We start from the raw sequence: 20,263 nt of genomic DNA, 5'->3' as shown, positions 1-20,263 counted from the left end.
TACTTTCTAACTTCATGGAGTGCCCTCTAGACCTTCTATTATCCGAAAGAGTAAATAAACGATTCATATTTACCCATTCTAAACCTCTCATGATTTTAAACACCTCTATAATATACACCCTCAGTTGTCTCTTCTCCAAGCTGAATAGCCCTAACCTCTTTAGCCTTTCCTCATAGGGAAGCTGCTCCATCCCCTTTATCATTTTAGTCGCCCTTCTCTGAACCTTCTCCATTGCAACTATATCTTTTTTGAGATGTGGCGACTAGAATTGTACACTGTACTCATGGTACAGTCTCACCATGGAGCGATACAGAGGCATTATGACATTTTCCATTTCATTCACCATTCCCTTCGTAATAATTCCTAACATACTGTTTGCTTTTTTGACTGCTGCAGCACACTGAGCCGATGATTTCAATGTATTATCCACTATGATACCTAGATCTTTTTCCTGGGTGGTAGCTCCTAATATGGAACCTAACATTGTGTAATTACAGCATAAATATTTTTCCCAATATGCATCACCTTGCACTTATCCACATTAAATTTCATCTGCCATTTGGATGTCCAATCTTCCAGTCTCGCAAGGTCCTCCTGCAATTTCTTACAATCCGCTTGTGATTTAACTACTACTCTGAATAATTTTGTATCATCTGCAAATTTGATTACCTCACTCATCATATTCCTTTCCAGATCATTTATAAATATATTGAAAAGCACTAGTCCAAGCATAGATCCCTGAGACACTCCACTGTTTACCCCTTTCCACTGAGAAAACTGACCATTTAATCATACTCTCTGTTTCCTGTCTTTCAACCAGTTTGTAATCCATGAATGGACACTGCCTGCTATCCCATGACTTTTTAGTTTCCTTAGAAGCCTCTCATGAGGGACTTTGTCAAATGCCTTCTGAAAATCCAAATACACTACATCTACTGGCTCACCTTTATCCACATGTTTATTAACCCCTTCAGAAAAATGAAGCAGATTTGTGAGGCAAGACATGCCTTAGGTAAATCCATGTTGACTGTGTTCCATTAAACCATGTCTTCCTATATGTTCTGTGATTTTGATCTTTAGAATGGTTTCCACTATTTTTCCCGGCACTGAATTCAGGCTCACTTGTCTATAGTCTCCTGGATTACTCCTGGAGCCCTTTTTAAATATTGGGGTTACATTGACCACCCTCCAGTCTGCAGGTACAATGGATGATTGCAATGATAGGTTACAAATTTTAACTAGCTTTCTGGGGGGAAGAGCCAAGATGGCGACCTAGACGGACGCACTATGTTTATGACAACTGGGGGTGTTTTTAGTGTGCCCTTGGGCCTTAGCCCAACCGCAGAAGAGTCAAGGAATGGACCGAGGGTTGATGGCCTGTTCCACCATGGCTAACGGTCTGACCCTCTACCAGGCCTGCAAGCTCCAAGGCCAACAACAGATGATGTTGGAATGTGAATGGTCCTCCGACCATTCTGAGCCCTTTCGGACCTGCTGCATGGAACAGCATGGAGCAGCAGGCCTGGCCTGAGGTCGAGGGGCAGACGGGCCTTGACACGAAGACATGACAGCATGATCGATGCAACAGCATCACGTACGAAGACATGACAGTAGGATCGATGCAACCGCATCGCAGACGAAGACTTGACAGCAGGATCGATGCAACGACATAGCGGATGAAGACGACACCAACGCTGATGCGAAGACATCACGGACCAGTGGTCGATGTGACGGCATCCCGGACCAGGGTCAATGCGACGACATCAGGAACAAGACATGATACCAAGAGTGATGCACCGGCATCCAAGACGAGACGAGGAACTGGCAACGTCCAGACGAGACAAGAAGCTGGGCGGAAGGACATTGGCACTGTCTCTCAGGGCGCCCTACTCAGCCCACCCGCGGGACTGAGTCGCGGACCACCCTGTCCCACTGCGCGCCCTACACAGTCCGAAGAAGCTGGTCACGGACCACGCTGAGAACGGGACGAGCGCAGGGAAGGGTCCAGTCGAAGCAGAACTCCAACGACGAAGCCAGTGTTGTCCGAAGCTCCACCTACGGCTGGCAGGACATGACGGCTCAGGAGCACAGGACACTTGTCCACCTGTAGGCTAGTTCACGCTTGGGCAAGACATCATCTGAGGGACCCCCGGCCTAACCAGAAGATTCAAGAGCGCTGAAGACAAAGACACAGGAGCAGGACATCAAGGAACCTGAAACATCAGGAAACGGAGGATCAAAGCGAGACACCAGGACACCTGGACAGGGACCTCAGGCAAGGAAGACGTAACTTGACATGGCATGACGTAACAACAAGAACTCCATGGAGATGATGTAGAAGACCTGACGGAGCTCTGGCAGGCAGGAGCCTCCAGAGTGAAGCAACTCCGATGCAAGGCAAAAACGTACTGACGGAGCAGCCCTTTATAGGGCTGAAGCAGGAAGTCCACTCCCTAGGTGGGGCCAGCACACTTCCTGTGCCTGGCCCTTTAAATCTTGCAGAGAGGCGCGCACCGGCGCCTAAGGAGCAGGAAGCAGGGATGTGCAGGACCGTGGACAGCGGCCTGCACAGCGTCTGTGCGTAGAGACGCAGGGCCGGGCCTGAGGAGCAGGCCCGATGACGGCAGCGGCTCCAGCCACTGTAGGAGGCCCAGGGGCGGCTCCAGCCACTACTCGAGCTCGGGGCTTGCGGCCTTCGTGCCGCGAAGATCAGATGACATCGGCGGCGGTCCCGAGCCACGAAGAGAGGCAGAAAGTCCGCGGCTCCAGCCGCGGTGAAGAGGACGATCCGGGGTGGCCTCCGAGCCGCGTGGTGAAACAAGTCCGCGGTTCCAGCCGCTTGGAGAACATAAGAACATAAGAACATAAGAAAATGCCATACTGGGTCAGACCAAGGGTCCATCAAGCCCAGCATCCTGTTTCCAACAGTGGCCAATCCAGGCCATAAGAACCTGGCAAGTACCCAAAAACTAAGTCTATTCCAGGTAACCATTGCTAATGGCAGTGGCTATTCTCTAAGTGAACTTAATAGCAGGTAATGGACTTCTCCTCCAAGAACTTATCCAATCCTTTTTTAAACACAGCTATATTAACTGCACTAACCACATCCTCCGGCAACAAATTCCAGAGTTTAATTGTGCATTGAGTAAAAAAGAACTTTCTCCGATTAGTTTTAAATGTGCCCCATGCTAACTTCATGGAGTGCCCCCCTAGTCTTTCTACTATCTGAAAGAGTAAATAACCGATTCACATCTACCCGTTCTAGACCTCTCATGATTTTAAACACCTCTATCATATCCCCCCTCAGTCGTCTCTTCTCCAAGCTGAAAAGTCCTAACCTCTTTAGTCTTTCCTCATAGGGGAGTTGTTCCATTCCCCTTATCATTTTGGTAGCCCTTCTCTGTACCTTCTCCATCGCAATTATATCTTTTTTGAGATGCGGCGACCAGAATTGTACACAGTATTCAAGGTGCGGTCTCACCATGGAGCGATACAGAGGCATTATGACATTTTCCGTTTTATTCACCATTCCTTTTCTAATAATTCCCAACATTCTGTTTGCTTTTTTGACTGCCGCAGCACACTGCACCGACGATTTCAATGTATTATCCACTATGACACCTAGATCTCTTTCTTGGGTTGTAGCACCTAATATGGAATCCAACATTGTGTAATTATAGCATGGGTTATTTTTCCCTATATGCATCACCTTGCACTTATCCACATTAAATTTCATCTGCCATTTGGATGCCCAATTTTCCAGTCTCACAAGGTCTTCCTGCAATTTATCACAATCTGCTTGTGATTTAACTACTCTGAACAATTTTGTGTCATCTGCAAATTTGATTATCTCACTCGTCGTATTTCTTTCCAGATCATTTATAAATATATTGAACAGTAAGGGTCCCAATACAGATCCCTGAGGCACTCCACTGTCCACTCCCTTCCACTGAGAAAATTGCCCATTTAATCCTACTCTCTGTTTCCTGTCTTTTAGCCAGTTTGCAATCCACGAAAGGACATCGCCACCTATCCCATGACTTTTTACTTTTCCTAGAAGCCTCTCATGAGGAACTTTGTCAAATGCCTTCTGAAAATCCAAGTATACTTTATCTACCGGATCACCTTTATCCACATGTTTATTAACTCCTTCAAAAAAGTGAAGCAGATTTGTGAGGCAAGACTTGCCCTGGGTAAAGCCATGCTGACTTTGTTCCATTAAACCATGTCTTTCTATATGTTCTGTGATTTTGATGTTTAGAACACTTTCCACTATTTTTCCTGGCACTGAAGTCAGGCTAACCGGTCTGTAGTTTACCGGATCGCCCCTGGAGCACTTTTTAAATATTGGGGTTACATTTGCTATCCTCCAGTCCTCAGGTACAATGGATGATTTTAATGATAAGTTACAAATTTTTACTAATAGGTCTGAAATTTCATTTTTTAGTTCCTTCAGAACTCTGGGGTGTATACCATCCGGTCCAGGTGATTTACTACTCTTCAGTTTGTCAATCAGGCCTACCACATCTTCTAGGTTCACCGTGATTTGATTCAGTCCATCTGAATCATTACCCATGAAAACCTTCTCCATTACGGGTACCTCCCCAACATCCTCTTCAGTAAACACCGAAGCAAAGAAATCATTTAATCTTTCCGCGATGGCCTTATCTTCTCTAAGTGCCCCTTTAACCCCTCGATCATCTAACGGTCCAACTGACTCCCTCACAGGCTTTCTGCTTCGGATATATTTTAAAAAGTTTTTACTGTGAGTTTTTGCCTCTACAGCCAACTTCTTTTCAAATTCTCTCTTAGCCTGTCTTATCAATGTCTTACATTTAACTTGCCAATGTTTATGCTTTATCCTATTTTCTTCTGTTGGATCCTTCTTCCAATTTTTGAATGAAGATCTTTTGGCTAAAATAGCTTCTTTCACCTCCCCTTTTAACCATGCCGGTAATCGTTTTGCCTTCTTTCCACCTTTCTTAATGTGTGGAATACATCTGGACTGTACTTCTAGAATGGTATTTTTTAACAATGACCACGCCTCTTGGACATTTTTTACTTTTGTAGCTGCTCCTTTCAGTTTTTTTTCTAACAATTTTTCTCATTTTCTCAAAGTTTCCCTTTTGAAAGTTTAGCACGAGAGCCTTGGATTTGCACACTGTTCCTTTTCCAGTCATTAAATCAAATTTGATCATATTATGATCATTATTGCCAAGCGGCCCCACCACCGTTACCTCTCTCACCAAGTCCTGTGCTCCACTGAGAATTAGATCTAAAATTGATCCCTCTCTCGTCGGTTCCTGAACCAATTGCTCCATAAAGCTATCATTTATTCCATCCAGGAACGTTATCTCTCTAGTGTGACCCGATGATACATTTACCCAGTCTATATTGGGGTAATTGAAGTCTCCCATTATTACTGCACTACCAATTTGGTTAGCTTCCCTAATTTCTCTTAGCATTTCACTGTCCATCTCACCATCTTGACCAGGTGGACGGTAGTATACCCCTATCACTGTAGTCTTCCCTGACACACAAGGGATTTCTACCCATAAAGATTCAATTTTGTATTTAGTCTCATGCAGGATGTTTATCCTGTTGGACTCTATACCATCCCGGACATAAAGCGCCACACCTCCTCCCGAGTGCTCCTCTCTGTCATTGCGATATAATTTGTACCCCGGTATAGCACTGTCCCATTGGTTATCCTCTTTCCACCATGTCTCTGAGATGCCAATTAAGTCTATGTCATCATTTACTGCCATACATTCTAATTCTCCCATCTTACTTCTTAGACTTCTGGCATTAGCATACAAACATTTCAAAGTTTGTTTTTTGTTTGTACCCGGCACATGCACATGTACACCCGATTTATAACATGCGCACGCATGTTATAAAATCGGGGGTTGGCGCGCACAAGGGGGTGCACAATTGTGCACCTTGCATGTGCCGAGCCGCGCTGCCTTCCCCTGTTCCCTACTCTCCCACCCCACTTCCCTTCCCTTACCTCCCCTGCCCTTTCCCCCCCCTACCTTTTTTGTCTTCTTTTTTTGTTGTAAAATTTACTTCAGCCCTGGGGGCTGAAGTAAGTTGCGCGTGCCGGCCAACTGCCAGCACGTGATCCCCGGCACAGCAGCCATGCAGAGGCCTCTGGCCATTCCCCTACCCCGCCCCCTCCCTGCCCTCCCCGCCCCAGACCACCTCTTTTTACAAGCCCCGGGACTTACACACGTCCCGGGGCTTTATGCGTGACACCAGGCCTTTTTAAAGTAGGCCTGGCGCGCATAACCTTTTGAAAATCCGGCCCACAGCCTCTAGTTGTATGTTTTATGCAGGGTCTGTTTCATTTGAAATCTCCTATTTATTTATTTCTTTATTTATTTCTTTATTTGTTTATTTATTATTTTTATATACCAACATTCGATATGAGATATCACATTAGTTTACATTCAGGTAATGTTGTTGTGTCATAGGACCTCAACATGTCATAGGACCTCAACATGGTTTTGTCCCAACTGATGAAAGCTCTCTTTGAGCTGCTGTGCTCCTGTGACCTGAAGTACCTGATTTAGAATGTTGTATCTTTGATGACGGTTACTTTTGCGCACAGAGTCAGGACTGGTTAAACTGCTGGCGATATCAGCAAACTGATTATTTCAATTACATGCACATGTTTTACAATATACTGACTTTTGCATATAAATCAGTTTTACGTGTTTTTTTTTTCACACATAAAATATACACATGTACGTTTATAAAACAGGAAAATTACATGCATTCCATGCATTGACATTATTTGCACATAACTAAATATACCCGCATACATTGGGAAGTAGACATATATTATAATCTGCATATACTTGATTTGTTCAGGTTTACTGTAGTAGATCTCTGCACAGCCATATATACGTGTATATGGGGCTGCGCAGAGTTATTTGAAATTTATTCTTTGTGTGTTGTTTTCAATACTACCCAAAACATCTCCTGGGAATGCCTCCTTAACATACACCTACAAATTATTTGGCATAAATGATATTAAAATGTTTATTGTGTAGTACTAACTGGGTGGAACTTCTAGGTGAATGAGGGGAATTCAGGCTGAAGAATCAGGAGGGTCTCAATGACTGTGAAACGGACTGGGTGAACTGGTAAAACTGATCATTTTCTTGATGCATACATATTTTAAAATACAATTTCTACAATTAAGTCCAACTTTATTTTTGCACATAAAATATGTCTATATATATTTCAAAAATAGGAAAAGTACATAGATTCAGTACATTGATATATATTATTTCAATACATTGTGGGGTAGATTTTACAAATTTGCGCACATGCATACTTTTGTTCGCACACCAGGCGCAAACAAGAGTATGCAGGATTTTAATAGATACGCGCGAAATCGGAGCAGCCTCGGAGGGAACTTTCCTTCCACCCCCCCCCCCGCACCTTCCCCTCCCTTCCCCTCCCTTCCCCTACCTAACCCACCCCCCCAGCCCTACCTAACCCCCCCACCTTTGTTGCTGAAGTTATGCCTGCCCTAGGCAAGCGTAAATTGCATGCGCCGGGCCGGCTGCAAGCGTGCAATTCCCAGGCCTGGGAATTGTTTCGGAGGCCTCGGCCACGCCCCCCGAAATGCCCCCGGGCCGAAACCACACCCACGGCCCCGCCCCCAAATGAAGCACCACCGCGGCACGCCCCCAACATGCCCCCCCCCCCCCCCCCCCGGAAAGCCCCAGGACTTACGCGCGTCCCGGGGCTAGCGCGCGCCGCCGAGCCTACTCAACATAGGCTTGGCGCGCACAGGGGGAACTTCGGGCAGGTTTTCGGGGGGTACACGCATATCTTACGCGCGTACCCCTTTGAAAATCTGGCCCAGTATGTATTTTGCACATAACCTTGCATGTGTGCATATGTTGTGGGGTAGAGATATGCATATTTTATAAAACTTGCATATACACCATAATTGTGGGTTATAAAATACTAGCATAGATTATCTCTCAGCCATATACACATGTATATGTACAAACTGCCACGTGCATTTTGTTTGAAAGTTATCCTTAATCAGGCCAATGTAATATCAGGCACCCAGATCAGCATGCCGCTTAACTCGCGGTTGGACATGATAAAATAACCCCTGATGCAGTACCGAGATTAGTGCGTTCAAAACACGCGTCCAATGGAGTGCATAGCTAATAGCGCTCGTCACATGCAAATTCCATGAAATTGCCATGCAGCCACAGCACCCATTTTAACGCTGCAAATTTAATGCCTGCCCGGAAGCAGTATCATTTCACAGAAAACAGAATTATGTCCCGCTCAAGGGCTTAACACCCCCCCCCCCCCCACACACCCAAAATAAATCCTGCTTTCTGTGGTTCCTCATAGGGGGAACCACAGAAAGCAGCAACCCCAAGGACTGGCCCAATCGTAACCCCTGCCAACAGTAAGTGAAGGAATGAATATCAAGTGCCCGACACTTAATATTAATTTATTCACTCTTTCACTTCCTGCCAATTAGGCCATTCACTGTCACGTGTCAGTGAAAAGACTAACCCCTGAAAGCGATTAGTCCTTTCACTGACAAGGAACAGTGCTGCTGGTGGTGGGGAGGGAGCTCTGGGCAACTTGTTCTAGACGCACAGCCTCTTCTCCTGTGTGCCCAATGCAGAGCGCTAAAGATGCACAAATTACCCATTTTGCGTCCTTTTTAGCATGGCAGCTCATTTGCCTATTGCATCGAGAACCCTGGACAGGTGGATGTGCATGCATTCAAAAGGCGTGCGCCCAGTTTGCACTGATATTGCATCGGACTGAATATGCATATTGTGTAGGGATTTGGGTAGAGTAAAACAGTTTTTAAAAGATGAATGCCACAATCCCCTTTTAAAAGTTACTTTTGAATGGGACATTTAGATAGGACTTAAAAATAGGAAAGAGAGTCAGCCCTAGGGAGAGATCTCAAATCATTGTGGCATCCATTGGCCATACTCAAAGGTACATTCATAATGGGTCTATGACTGCTGGCTTGTGATTGGCAGTCCAGTGGTTGGGTTAGATTTGTAAGAAATTAAAAATGTGTGGGAAAAATCTGGATAGTTGCAAATGATGGTGCTGTAGCATTTGTAGAGGCCAAAAAAGATTGAGCTGGAAACACAAGGAGTAGAAGGAAAAGGCTGGGTCAATAAAAGCAAAATAAGGGGAGGATGTTAACATTTTTTCTGGGGGTATTATGTGGTAGAGCAAATGATGGTTGACTCCCGCTGGCTTTCATATCATTTTTAAAATGTAAAAGATTACTTCTATAAATGCTTGGGGCCTGGATTTTCACCAGCTTCAAGGGTAGTAAATATATTTGAAACTGGATGCTATTGAGAGTCAAATAAAAGGCACATATCTGCTTGAGAGAAACAGTGTTTGTGGCCATATGTGGGAGCATAGGGGAGGGCATTAATGGAGCATCTATGGCAACTTCTCCAGGCCCGGCAATGAAGGCAGTTGCCTGTGGTGCCAAAATTTCATAGGCGTCATGAAAAAAAAATGCCGATGTGCTGACATCATCGTTCCAGGCTGGGCTCCTCCTGCTATTGCTCTGGCGCACTGATATCATTGTTCCGGGCCTGGCCCCCTCCTGCTCCTGCTCCAGTCTGCTAAGGGAAAAAAAAGTGCAATAACAGCACTGAGAATGCATGCATAGACCAGGACAAGGGAACACCCATAAATAGATCCTCCTCTGCATGGCCTGCCTCTTTCATTTGATTCAGTCAGTGCCTACAAAGGATCCATTGGCATGCAGTAGTGTCCTAAAGAGGGCACCATGGAGTGTGGGCTACAGCAGCTGCCAGGTAAAACCTATTACAATTATACAGGGTAATTTTCAAAGGAAAATGTAACTTTAAATGTAATTTGCTATCATATCAATTTTCAATATCGCATTTACCCATGTTAAGTGCATTTAATATGGGTAAAACCTATTAACAGTTCAGTAGCACACAATGTAGCAAGTGTTTGCTTGTCAATCATGTTGAGGTCCTTGTATCAAGCACTTTGACTCCCCTTGGTGCAATGAATAATATTCTTCTTGGTGCCTCCTCTTTGGTACATGTGTTGGCAATGGACACAATCCTGGTCCCTAAGCTTGTCCTGATGCCATCTGTGCCAAGTTAGTCAAACAGACTTAGAGCAGGAAGCCTCTCCTACCCCTCAATCTCTCTTGGTCCTGCCAAGTTTTAGGGCACAGAAGTGGCTCCAGAATTGCTGCTATCTCAGGTAATCAATGGAGTTGGAATCTGAAGAATTCTAGGGTCTTGGATATCTGTTGAGGAATACTGATCCCTCATCAGGGTCTTCTGCGCAACAGGCCAGCAATAGGTCTCCACCTAAAAATCTTTCCTTCCCTGATTTTATTTGCAGGATGGCCAGGATGGCCAACCCTCAACCTGTAATTTCCCTTTGAAATTATAGGTTGGGGGCAAACCCAGGGGAGCACTTTTCAGCCTCCTCAAATGCCTGGATACCGCTAAAGAGTTATTGGCAGTGCCTGTTCACTGTTTCACCTACGGAAATACCTTTTAAAATTACCCTCCTTTTATGCTAATAGTAACAAGTGTAATGAGGACCTATGAATCTTCATCATCTTTGATTTTTTAAATTATTTTTTGTCTTTCATATCTGCTCTTTCTCTGCTTTGCACTCTGACATCTACTCTATTTTGTTTTAATAGTTTCCTGATGATGTCCTAACAGATCAATACAGGCCTCTGATTTTGAAAAACATCTCTTCACTGCCTCTCAGAGTTTTTTTGTCTCTGGAGGAACCCTTCTGTATTTGTGACAGGGAGCAGAACACACTGCCAGTGGATTTCCAGGTATAGTCTTTTAGTTAAATCACCTATTTAACTTTAGATACACAACCTTTCAGTTTTACTTAAAAATAAAAAAACCCCAACAACATTTTTTTCTGTGGTACCCTACATTTGTTTCCCAAAGTAACTTACACATGCTTGTTTCCTATCTATAGACCAGATCAAACAAAGAAAATTAGTACAAACCATAAGTAGTCCCCTTAAGTTAGACTGTGTACAAGTCCATAAACCTCACACCATGAATAAATACAGAGGTAGAAGAGGTTCATAAGCAAGACCTAGGCTCATGGAGATCTATATTCACAAGCTTGGTGAATGGCAAAGAAACCAGTATAACTTTATGCAGGTAACTTTACCTAGATATTCATTGGCATTTATAGTCACTCCGATTTTGAATAACAATACTACCCCCTTTGTCTGCTACTGTCATGGAGTGCCTGGCTGGGTTTAGGATACACCCCCATAGGTGTAGTACAGAATTGCAGGGCTGGTCTTCTGTCTAGCCAGCCCCCTCTCCTGCAGTTGAGCCCTTGGGTTCTAGGGCCCAGTAGGGCTTGGCTTCGGCAGGAGAATATCATGGCTGGTCCCAGTTGGAAGCTGAGTTGGTCTTCTGCCTAGCTAGCCCCCTCTCCCACAGATTGAACCCTTGAGTCTGGTGACTGGTAGGGCTTAGCTGGATGAGGCTGGACAAGTGACAGGCTGGACAAGGCAGGGCAAGCACAAGCTGGAACTGAGATCAGGCACAGGCTGAACATTGTGGACAGAGGAGACTGGAAACAGAGGTCTGGGTATGGAACAGGCAGCGAGCTGAGGTACTGAACTGGACAGGATACCAAGCAGGCATAAGGACTAGATACAGACACAGGCTTGGGTAGGAAAATAAGTAGAAATTGGGACTGGATACAGACTGGGGCAAGGCAAGGCATTGCAATAGCAAGATAGGGAATGAATACTAGGAATTGGAATAGGCAGGGCAGGTCAAGACCAGACAAAGGCAGGGCTAAACAAGACAGACAGGACAGGACTGGTCAAGGACAAGACAAATCAGAACAAAGAGCAATGCGGCCCAAAGGCAGCAATACAGAAGTCCCATAGGCTGCCAAGCATAGGGCCTGGAGGCCACAACACAAGGTAAGGAAAGGCATGAGTAGACCACAGAGTAAGGCCACAAGGCAGGGTAAGGCCTGAATAGGCCACTGAGCAAGGTACAAAGTCAGAAGGCCCGGAGGCCACAAGGCAAGGTAAGGCCTGAGTAGACCACAGAGCAAGGTACAAGGAGACAGAAGGCCTGGAGGTCGCAAGGCAAGGTGAGACCTATATAGGCCACAAGACAAGGAGCAAAATACAAGAAGGCCCAGAGGCCACAAGACATGGAGCAAAATACAAGAAGGCCCAGAGGCCACAAGACATGGAGTAAGGTAAGAACAACCAGGTCAGAGAGCCAAGGGTGACTCCATGAAGAGGTATGTAGGTTCTGGCAAGGCAGGGTTAAATGGGGTTGGACCTTGGGTATAGAGCGAGCAGTGAGGTAGAGCTTGGCAAGGGTGGAGTTAAAGCTCATTGAGGACCCCTGGTGAAGAGGAGGCTGTATCACAGGCTGAGTCAGGTGGCCAGTGACAAGATGGCTCGGGTAGCTAGGAACAGAGCTCACTGGAGTCTTCTACTGGTATGGAGGTATCATAGTGGACAGGATCAGGGCATGCTGAGTCAGCAAGGCAGGTTAAGCCATGACAGCTACTCACTGGCAGCAACACCCTGATTCCCCCTCCTACCTGCAAGATAACAAAAAAAGGGCCTAGTGGAGCTCAGTTCCGTATTCCTTTGCCTCCCCCAAGGTAAAGAAAAGTAGTGGCCAGTTGCACTCCGTTCCCTTATCCCCTACGTAATAAAAAGGCGCAGGTCCAATCTCCACTCCAAGCTCCATAAAGTTTGCCTGATACCCAGCGGGAGAAGGAGAAGTTCTTAACATCCTCCCAGTAGGAGGATGTTAAGTGCTGACAGCTCCCAGCACTTAATATTCATTCATTTATTCACTGCACTCAGTGGTGAACAGACCAAATACCATTCAGTTCTCCATATTGGCTCCTTTCTTGTCAGTGAAGAGACCCATCCCTGTTCAGAACTCACAAGGAAGGAGCTAATCACCTTTTTTAAAGTCCATTTATGCAAAAGTTCCTTTGAAAATTATCCTCATAATGGAGAGTTTGGGCAGACTTTACTTCCTGCACACTCCAAGTACCTTTGTTAGAGCCTTTCCAAATACCTTTTTGAGTGTTTCAAAACAACATAAATAGTGGCTGAATTTTGTAATTATAAAAGTAGATATCCTGGAACAATCCAATATTTGGCCAGGTTTTTCCTAACAAAGCCCAAACCTATAGAGGTGCATTGAATCCATAAATACTCACAGAAATATAGAAACGTGATAGCAGAAAAAGACCGTATGGCTCATCCAGTCTGCCCATACATCCAATTAATTTAGCTTTATAATTCTTATCACTTCCGTAGAGATCCCCTGTATTTATCCCATACTTTCTTGAATTCAGATAAAGTTTTGTCTCTACCACTTCCACTGGGAGGCTGTTCCATGCATCCACCACCCTCTCTTTTTACAATATTTTAAATTATCCTTCCCCTCCCAAAAATATTTGAATGTATGTGCTCTGCTCACTTGTATCAAATGATAGTGTTATTGATCCCTATTATATACTTCTTCACTTCTGGCACATATTTAATTTTCTTGTTGTTAAAGGTTTAACCTGTTCTATGTTTCTGTGTATCTACATAAAACTATACAATACTGCATTATGGATTGTACTTAAATCTTTAAAAAGCATAGCTTCATATATAATGTCAACTACTAAAATGTATGGTTTCAGACTTTAGATGCATTGATTAACTCCATGTTATTTTTATTTAGCCTATTAAATTGCAGAATGGTGAAGAAATAGAACTATCTATCAGGTTCAATCCAGCTTACATAAATGATCTGAATAGTCGGATAGTGGAAGATATGCTGACCATCCAGTATATAGATCACCCACAAAAGGAATTTGTGATCCTGTATGGAGAGGTGCATTTTCCCAACTTGTGCTTCCAAACCAACAAGGTGGACTTTGGTTGCATTCTGAATGACACCGAGGTTATACAGTACATACAGATGACCAATTGCAGCCCACTTCCTGTTAAGTACAACTGGTCCTTTCTAACAGATGACTGGGAGAACCAAATCAGGTACACATAGCACTGAAATATTTCATTTCCCTTTCTTATTGTTTTTTCTCAAATTGTACATTTTTTCTTAACTAAGCATAAGTCTGCAGTTGGAAGTATATAGTGCTACAAAATAGTCATTCACAGTGTCAGGAAGAGTCAAAAGAAGAACTTGCATTTTCCTAAAAAGAGTCTCAACTGAATGCAGAGTTTTAAGCGAAATCAAGCATTGCTGCTAATCATGGCTCAATAAGTAGTACAGTAAATAAATAATAAAAGCCAAAGCACTGCATATTATAAACCAGGATATTAATGAAAGGAAAAATGGTATGGTATTAAAGCACAGTTCTTAAAGATACGTTTAACTTCACTGAGGAAGATTGCTAAGCCCTTTTTACTGATCCACCTTTCTTCATGGACACTCCCTCGCTCCCTTCCACTCCCTCTTGGACTGACACCATCGTCCTTCAGAAACGAGTGACGAGAGCCAAACTCCATGCTGCAACCCTGATGGAGTATTCTCGGGTACGACGTATCCCACGGGGACTGAGAATTAACAAAGAATGTCATTTATATTCAGAGAATCCGGATTTTGTGGCTAGGTGGAACCAGATACTAAACAAATGCTCTTTTGATTTGATCGTGCTTATTGTTGAAACTACCACTCTACAGGAACAGGATTGAGATTTTAAAATCCTCACTACTAATTGATAACTTCTCTACCCAACTAACGGAATTCAATCAGAATCTCAAATTTAATGCTGATTTGAAATTAAATAAATTAAAAAAATTTCAAAGAGACACTTTATTTATTTATTTATTTTATTTATTTATTTAAAGCTTTTATGTACCGATGTTCCTGTACTAGTACATATCACGTCGGTTTACATAGAACCAAAGTTGGAAATTACATCAAACAAGAGGGTACAGATAACAGGGCTAAATTGCACCATCCTGCAATTTAAGACTACGCATGTCTAAATTGCACCATCCTGCAATTTAAGACTACAAAACCACATGCGCATAGACTATGCATGTGGTTTTGTGTACCCTTGAATGTCTTCAACATCCTGGTCTTTAAAGAAAAAAGTTGCATTTACTGATTCTTCCTCTGGCGAAGTATGCGCCCCTTTCCAACCACCACCAGCCATGTCTTCAACTTCCATTGTTGGCCAGGGATTTCTTCATCTTAATCCTCTGCTTTTTTAGATTTATGTGAATCATCTCTTCCTCTGCGACACCCCCCACCTATGTCCCGTCAACGTCACAAACCACCTGACACCATATCCAGAACCACTTGCTCTCAGATGCAGGCGCTCGACCCATGGCAGTAACATCTCTCCCTTCTACTGTTTTCAATTTGTCCTCTAGACCTCTATCTCTGTCAGAACACCAAATGTATTTTATTTATTTATTTGATATAGTTTTTAATTTAGATTTATATTATACTTTTCACACTTTTTTCAGCGCTTCAAAGTGGATTACATTCAGGTACTGTAAGTATTTCCCTATCCCCAGAGGGCTTACAATCTGAGGGGGTCATTTTCGTAGTGTATCGCACGTGATAGCTAGATCGGGGCAGAGTCGGGGTGGAGTCGGCCCCGAAAGAGGAGTAGGGGCGAGGTCGGGGCGGACGCGGCGGAAACTTTGTTGGCAGCGAAAAGGTAAGAACCCTTTTCGCTGCAGTAGCGTGCCCAATAGCACTACCTTTTACAATGGCGCTATTGGGTGCGAAAGCCGGCAGCGTTAGTACCGCGGAGGTGCGATCACTGTTGGCTTTCGCAGGCCCGCCCCCTGTTTCTGCCGGATTCTCTAAGGTCTGCAACCTTAGAAAATCGAGGCCTAAGTTTGTATCTGATGCAATGGAGGGTAACGTTTTAATTGTTCTTGTGCAAACAATGCTACTATTGGTTGATATAATTCTCCTTTGAAACTTCATATTGATGATAAAAAAAATTCCAATGCAGGATATCCAAACCATCAAAGGAGATACTGAAACATCTTATCCACCTGAGATAGATAACATCCAATGTCTTATTCAATTATAGTGGAAAAACCTTGTTGTCCACAATAAGCAATTGAAGAAAGAATTTTCACAGAAAATCTTTTATCATTGTTAGTTAACAACAGAATGAAACCAGTAGCATATAATCCAAAGCATAGCCCAAAATGTTTTGCTATTTCAGCTTCAGGGGCACAATAAATCAGGGATCCCCTGCAGTATTAGTACTAAAAGAAAAAATATATATATATTAAAAAATCTTCACTCCTGATATCTACAAGCCCAAATCTCTTACCCAACAAAATTTCGATCCACAAAAATCATATAACCCTATCAAAAACATAAAAACAGTCAATTCATTACAAAGGAATAAACATTACTTTTAAGTTTTGTGGCTTGCAGGGGTCTTCCGCAAGACGAGTACTCACCCCGATGCTGGGCCTTTCCCCTCTTCGTTGCACGGCAGGATGCCACCATGACTGCCACATCCCTACAGCCTCCTTAGGCACGTGCACACTTAATGGCCCTACCTTTAAAAGGCCTGCGGCGGGAAAAGGCCATGGCACCCGAAGATGACATCAGTGGCCTGGTTCCTATTAAAGAACCTCACCGACTGCCCTTCTTTGTCTCAGCAGCAGATCCAGGTACTTCACGTAGTGCATTTTGCTTCAGCAGTCCAGCCTTGTCTTCAGTCTTCATCCAGCCATCTCCAGTCTTGTCCTACTATCTTCGGTTGGTTTTCTGTCTTCATCCCTGTCTGCTTCATCTACACTGGCTGCCTGTTCTTGTCCTCACCTGCCTGCTCTGCCTATCTGTCCCTCATCTCCTCCCTTGGACAGATACCTGGTTTCAGTCCTGACCTGGACCTTGGATATGACTGACTACTGCCTGCTTCTTTTTTTTTTTGAAATTTTTTATTTAAGCTCGTACAACACAAAGATACAAAAGAGCTTCAAAAGAAGAACATTCAACTGCCCCGACAGTATAACACAACCTTTTGCACAAGTGTACATATATTATGCTCTTTACAGTTACAAACGTTATAGCGTTGTGTGCATAAGTATAATAAACTGTTCCCAAATATCAACCTGTGTGGCGTATGGTATTGAACTGCTCCCCCGGTTTTTTCCCCCCGATATGCCCCCCCCCCTCTCCCACCCCACCCACCCCGCCGTCCATATTACGGTGCTCTAAGCGAACTCCAAGTCAGAAACTAGCATTACTGGGGACTACTGTTTTTGTTGCCAGACTCGGTACGGATCCCAAATAACATGAAATTTATTGACTCGGTCATGTGTAACCGCTGTCAGATATTCCAAATGGTAAACTCTATCCAATCTGGATAATACCTGTGCCAGGCTAGGAGCTGCATCCCCTTTCCATCTAAAGGCAATTTCACACCTGGCAGCTATGAAGATATGCAGGGCAAGTCTCCGCTGTTTGTCGCCCCCAAATCACCCCATCAAGCCTAGCAGACATCCCTTAGGGTCAAGCGGAACCTCCACCCCCAATAAAGTGGATATATACTGTGTCACTGCGGACCATAACCTCTGGATTTTGTTGCATAGCCACCACATATGAAAGAAGGTTCCCTTCTCGCCACACTGACGCCAGCATTGTTCACTGAGCTGGGGTTGTATACAATGCAGTCTTACTGGTGCCATATACCACCTATATAGCAGTTTGTAACTGATCTCCTTAATAGAGGCGGAAACAGAACCCCGCCCCATAGTCATATGGCATTGTTCCCATTCGGCGTCCGAAAGAGATGCACCCAGATCTCTTTTCCACTTAGTTTGATATCCCATTTTTACTTTAGGACCGCTATTAATAAGCATATATAGGCGAGAGATGGGCTTAGACACCGGTTGAGCCCGTTCACAAAGCGACTCATACAGTGTCTTGCCCTGCGACCATGCCCCAGGTGCCCCTTCCGACCTGAGGAAATGGGTAATTTCCTCAGGTCGGAAGGGGCACCTGGGGCAAAGGGGCACCTGGGGCAAAGGGGCACCTGGGGCACCTGGGGCAAAGGGGCACCTGGGGCAAAGGGGCAAAGGTCATATGTAACTTGGAAATCAGTTGCGGGGATCAGCTGAGACCCCTGAAAGAATTGACCCGCCGTGGTAACTCCTAATTGTCGCCATCTCCTAGCAAAACCGGGATCCTGCCCCGGTGGAAAGCGAGGGTGCATTAAAAAGGAAGTGAGTGGAAATACACTCTTGGTTCCCACCATTCGCTCCCTCCAGATCCCCCAGTGCCGGAGAACCGCTTGTGTGAACGGGGTAAGGGCCTTGAACGTACCCTTCCCCAGGTCTCGCCACCAAACCCTAGCTGTTAACGGTACAGGGTCCGATCTCGCCTGCGCTATGGCCACCCACGATTTAGTGTTACCCTGTAAGTGCCAGCTGGTAATTACGCCTAGTAAAATGGCTGAGTAATACCAATAAAGATTGGGTATATTGAGGCCTCCGCGGACCTTGTCTTTGTATAAAACATTGCGGGAAACCCTGGGAGGTTTTCTCTTCCATATAAACTGAAAGAGTTTCCTTTGCCAGATTCGCAGGGCTCCTGCCAGTATCGCTACAGGAAGCGTTTGAAAGAAATAACAAAAACGGGGCAAAACATTCATCTTAATAGCTGCCACCCTCCCGAACCATGACAGGTTCGCCCTGTCCCACCTGCCGAAGTCTTGTTGAATGCGGATCAGTAAGGCATCATAATTTAAACTATAAAGATCTGCCAAGCACGTCCCTATTTTAACCCCTAGGTACTTTATGGCCTCTCGAGCCAGACGAAAAGGCAGCGTACTCCCCAATGCTGCATACTGGTCAGTAGGCAACGAAACATTAAGCAGTTCAGATTTATCGGCGTTAACTTTAAAACCCGATAATCTACCAAATATGCGCATTTCCTCCAGCAAAGGCTGTAGAGAGACCTCCGGGTGGGCTATGGTAAATAACAAATCATCAGCGAAGAGCGATATTTTGTAGGAGACATCCTTAATGGGGATACCCTGGATATCTAGGTGACCCCTGACACGCTCTGCAAACGGCTCTAAGGATAGGGCAAATAATAGCGGAGAGAGAGGGCACCCCTGCCTCATACCCCGTTTCACCTCGAAGGGATCAGAGTAAGCCCCATTTACTTTAATTCTAGCCTGTGGATTCCCGTACAACTTCGCAATCCAAGTGATAAAATGTTCCCCCAATCCCATAGCCTCCAGGACCTTGAACAAATAAGGCCAGTGGACCCGATCAAACGCCTTTTCGGCGTCAACAGTGAGTAATACAGCAGGGATACTATTAGTCTGGGCCCACCACATCAGTTCCACCACCCGTCTCACATTGTCGGACGCCAGGCGTCCAGGGATAAACCCCGACTGATCACTGTGAACCAGCCCAGGTGCAACTCTCCCAAGCCGTACTGCCAAAGCTCTCGCCAAAATCTTCATATCTATGTTGATCAGTGATATGGGGCGATATGAGCCGCACAAGGTATGATCTCGTCCCGGTTTGGCCAGTATTGTGATGCCCGCCGTATTGGACTCACGGGATATTCTACCATCCCCTCGTAATGCATTAAACATAGACACTAAAATAGGCGTCACTTCCAAGCAGAAAGTCTTGTAGAATTTTCCAGTTAGCCCATCCAGGCCCGGGGCCTTCCCCAACTTAAGATCTTTGATAATTAGGGATATTTCCCCCTCTCTAATCTCTTCATTAAGCTGAGTTCTCTGGGCATCTGGCAAAACAGGAAGTGGTACGTCCCTCAAATACTGGTCCTGCTCTGCCGGTGTACTCAACTGCTCCAAATCGTATAAGGTGCGGTAAAATGTATTGAAGCATTGCCCTATTTCCTGCTGGGTATAGACATATTTACCCTGGGGCCCCTTAATCTTAATAATATTAGATTGCGCTTCCCGTTCTTTGAGTTTTCTGGCCAGTTGCCTCCCTGCTTTATTGCCCCATTCATAGTGTTGTTGCTTCAATTTCTGTAACATAAAAGCTATCGTATCGTTATCTAGGGCCTGTAGCGCCCCTCTAGCCTCCCCCAGTTTCCCCAACAGGCCTGGGTCCAGGGAACGTTTATGTTGCAACTCCATACGGGCTATTTTGTCCATTAGCAAGCAGCGTTCCCTGTCCCTCTCCTTTTTCACATACGAGGCTCGAGCTATAAAAAGA

At 44.8% G+C, this 20,263-nt stretch overlaps 1 protein-coding gene across 1 annotated transcript in view; it reads left to right on the top strand.

The window, feature by feature from the left end:
• Positions 1–20,263, top strand: part of HYDIN (HYDIN axonemal central pair apparatus protein) — a 1,819,717-nt gene that overhangs the window by 593,963 nt on the left and 1,205,491 nt on the right. The window contains exons 22-23 of the mRNA XM_029609235.1: positions 10,727–10,870; positions 13,788–14,101. Of these exons, the coding sequence (XP_029465095.1) occupies positions 10,727–10,870; positions 13,788–14,101 (458 nt within the window). The remainder of the gene's footprint in view (positions 1–10,726; positions 10,871–13,787; positions 14,102–20,263) is intronic.

Source organism: Rhinatrema bivittatum, chromosome 7 (genome assembly GCF_901001135.1).
Source record: "Rhinatrema bivittatum chromosome 7, aRhiBiv1.1, whole genome shotgun sequence".
In the NCBI taxonomy this organism is placed as follows: Eukaryota; Metazoa; Chordata; class Amphibia; order Gymnophiona; family Rhinatrematidae; genus Rhinatrema; species Rhinatrema bivittatum.
Note: the sequence above shows the minus strand (reverse complement) of the source record. Positions and strands in the feature narration are given on the sequence as shown.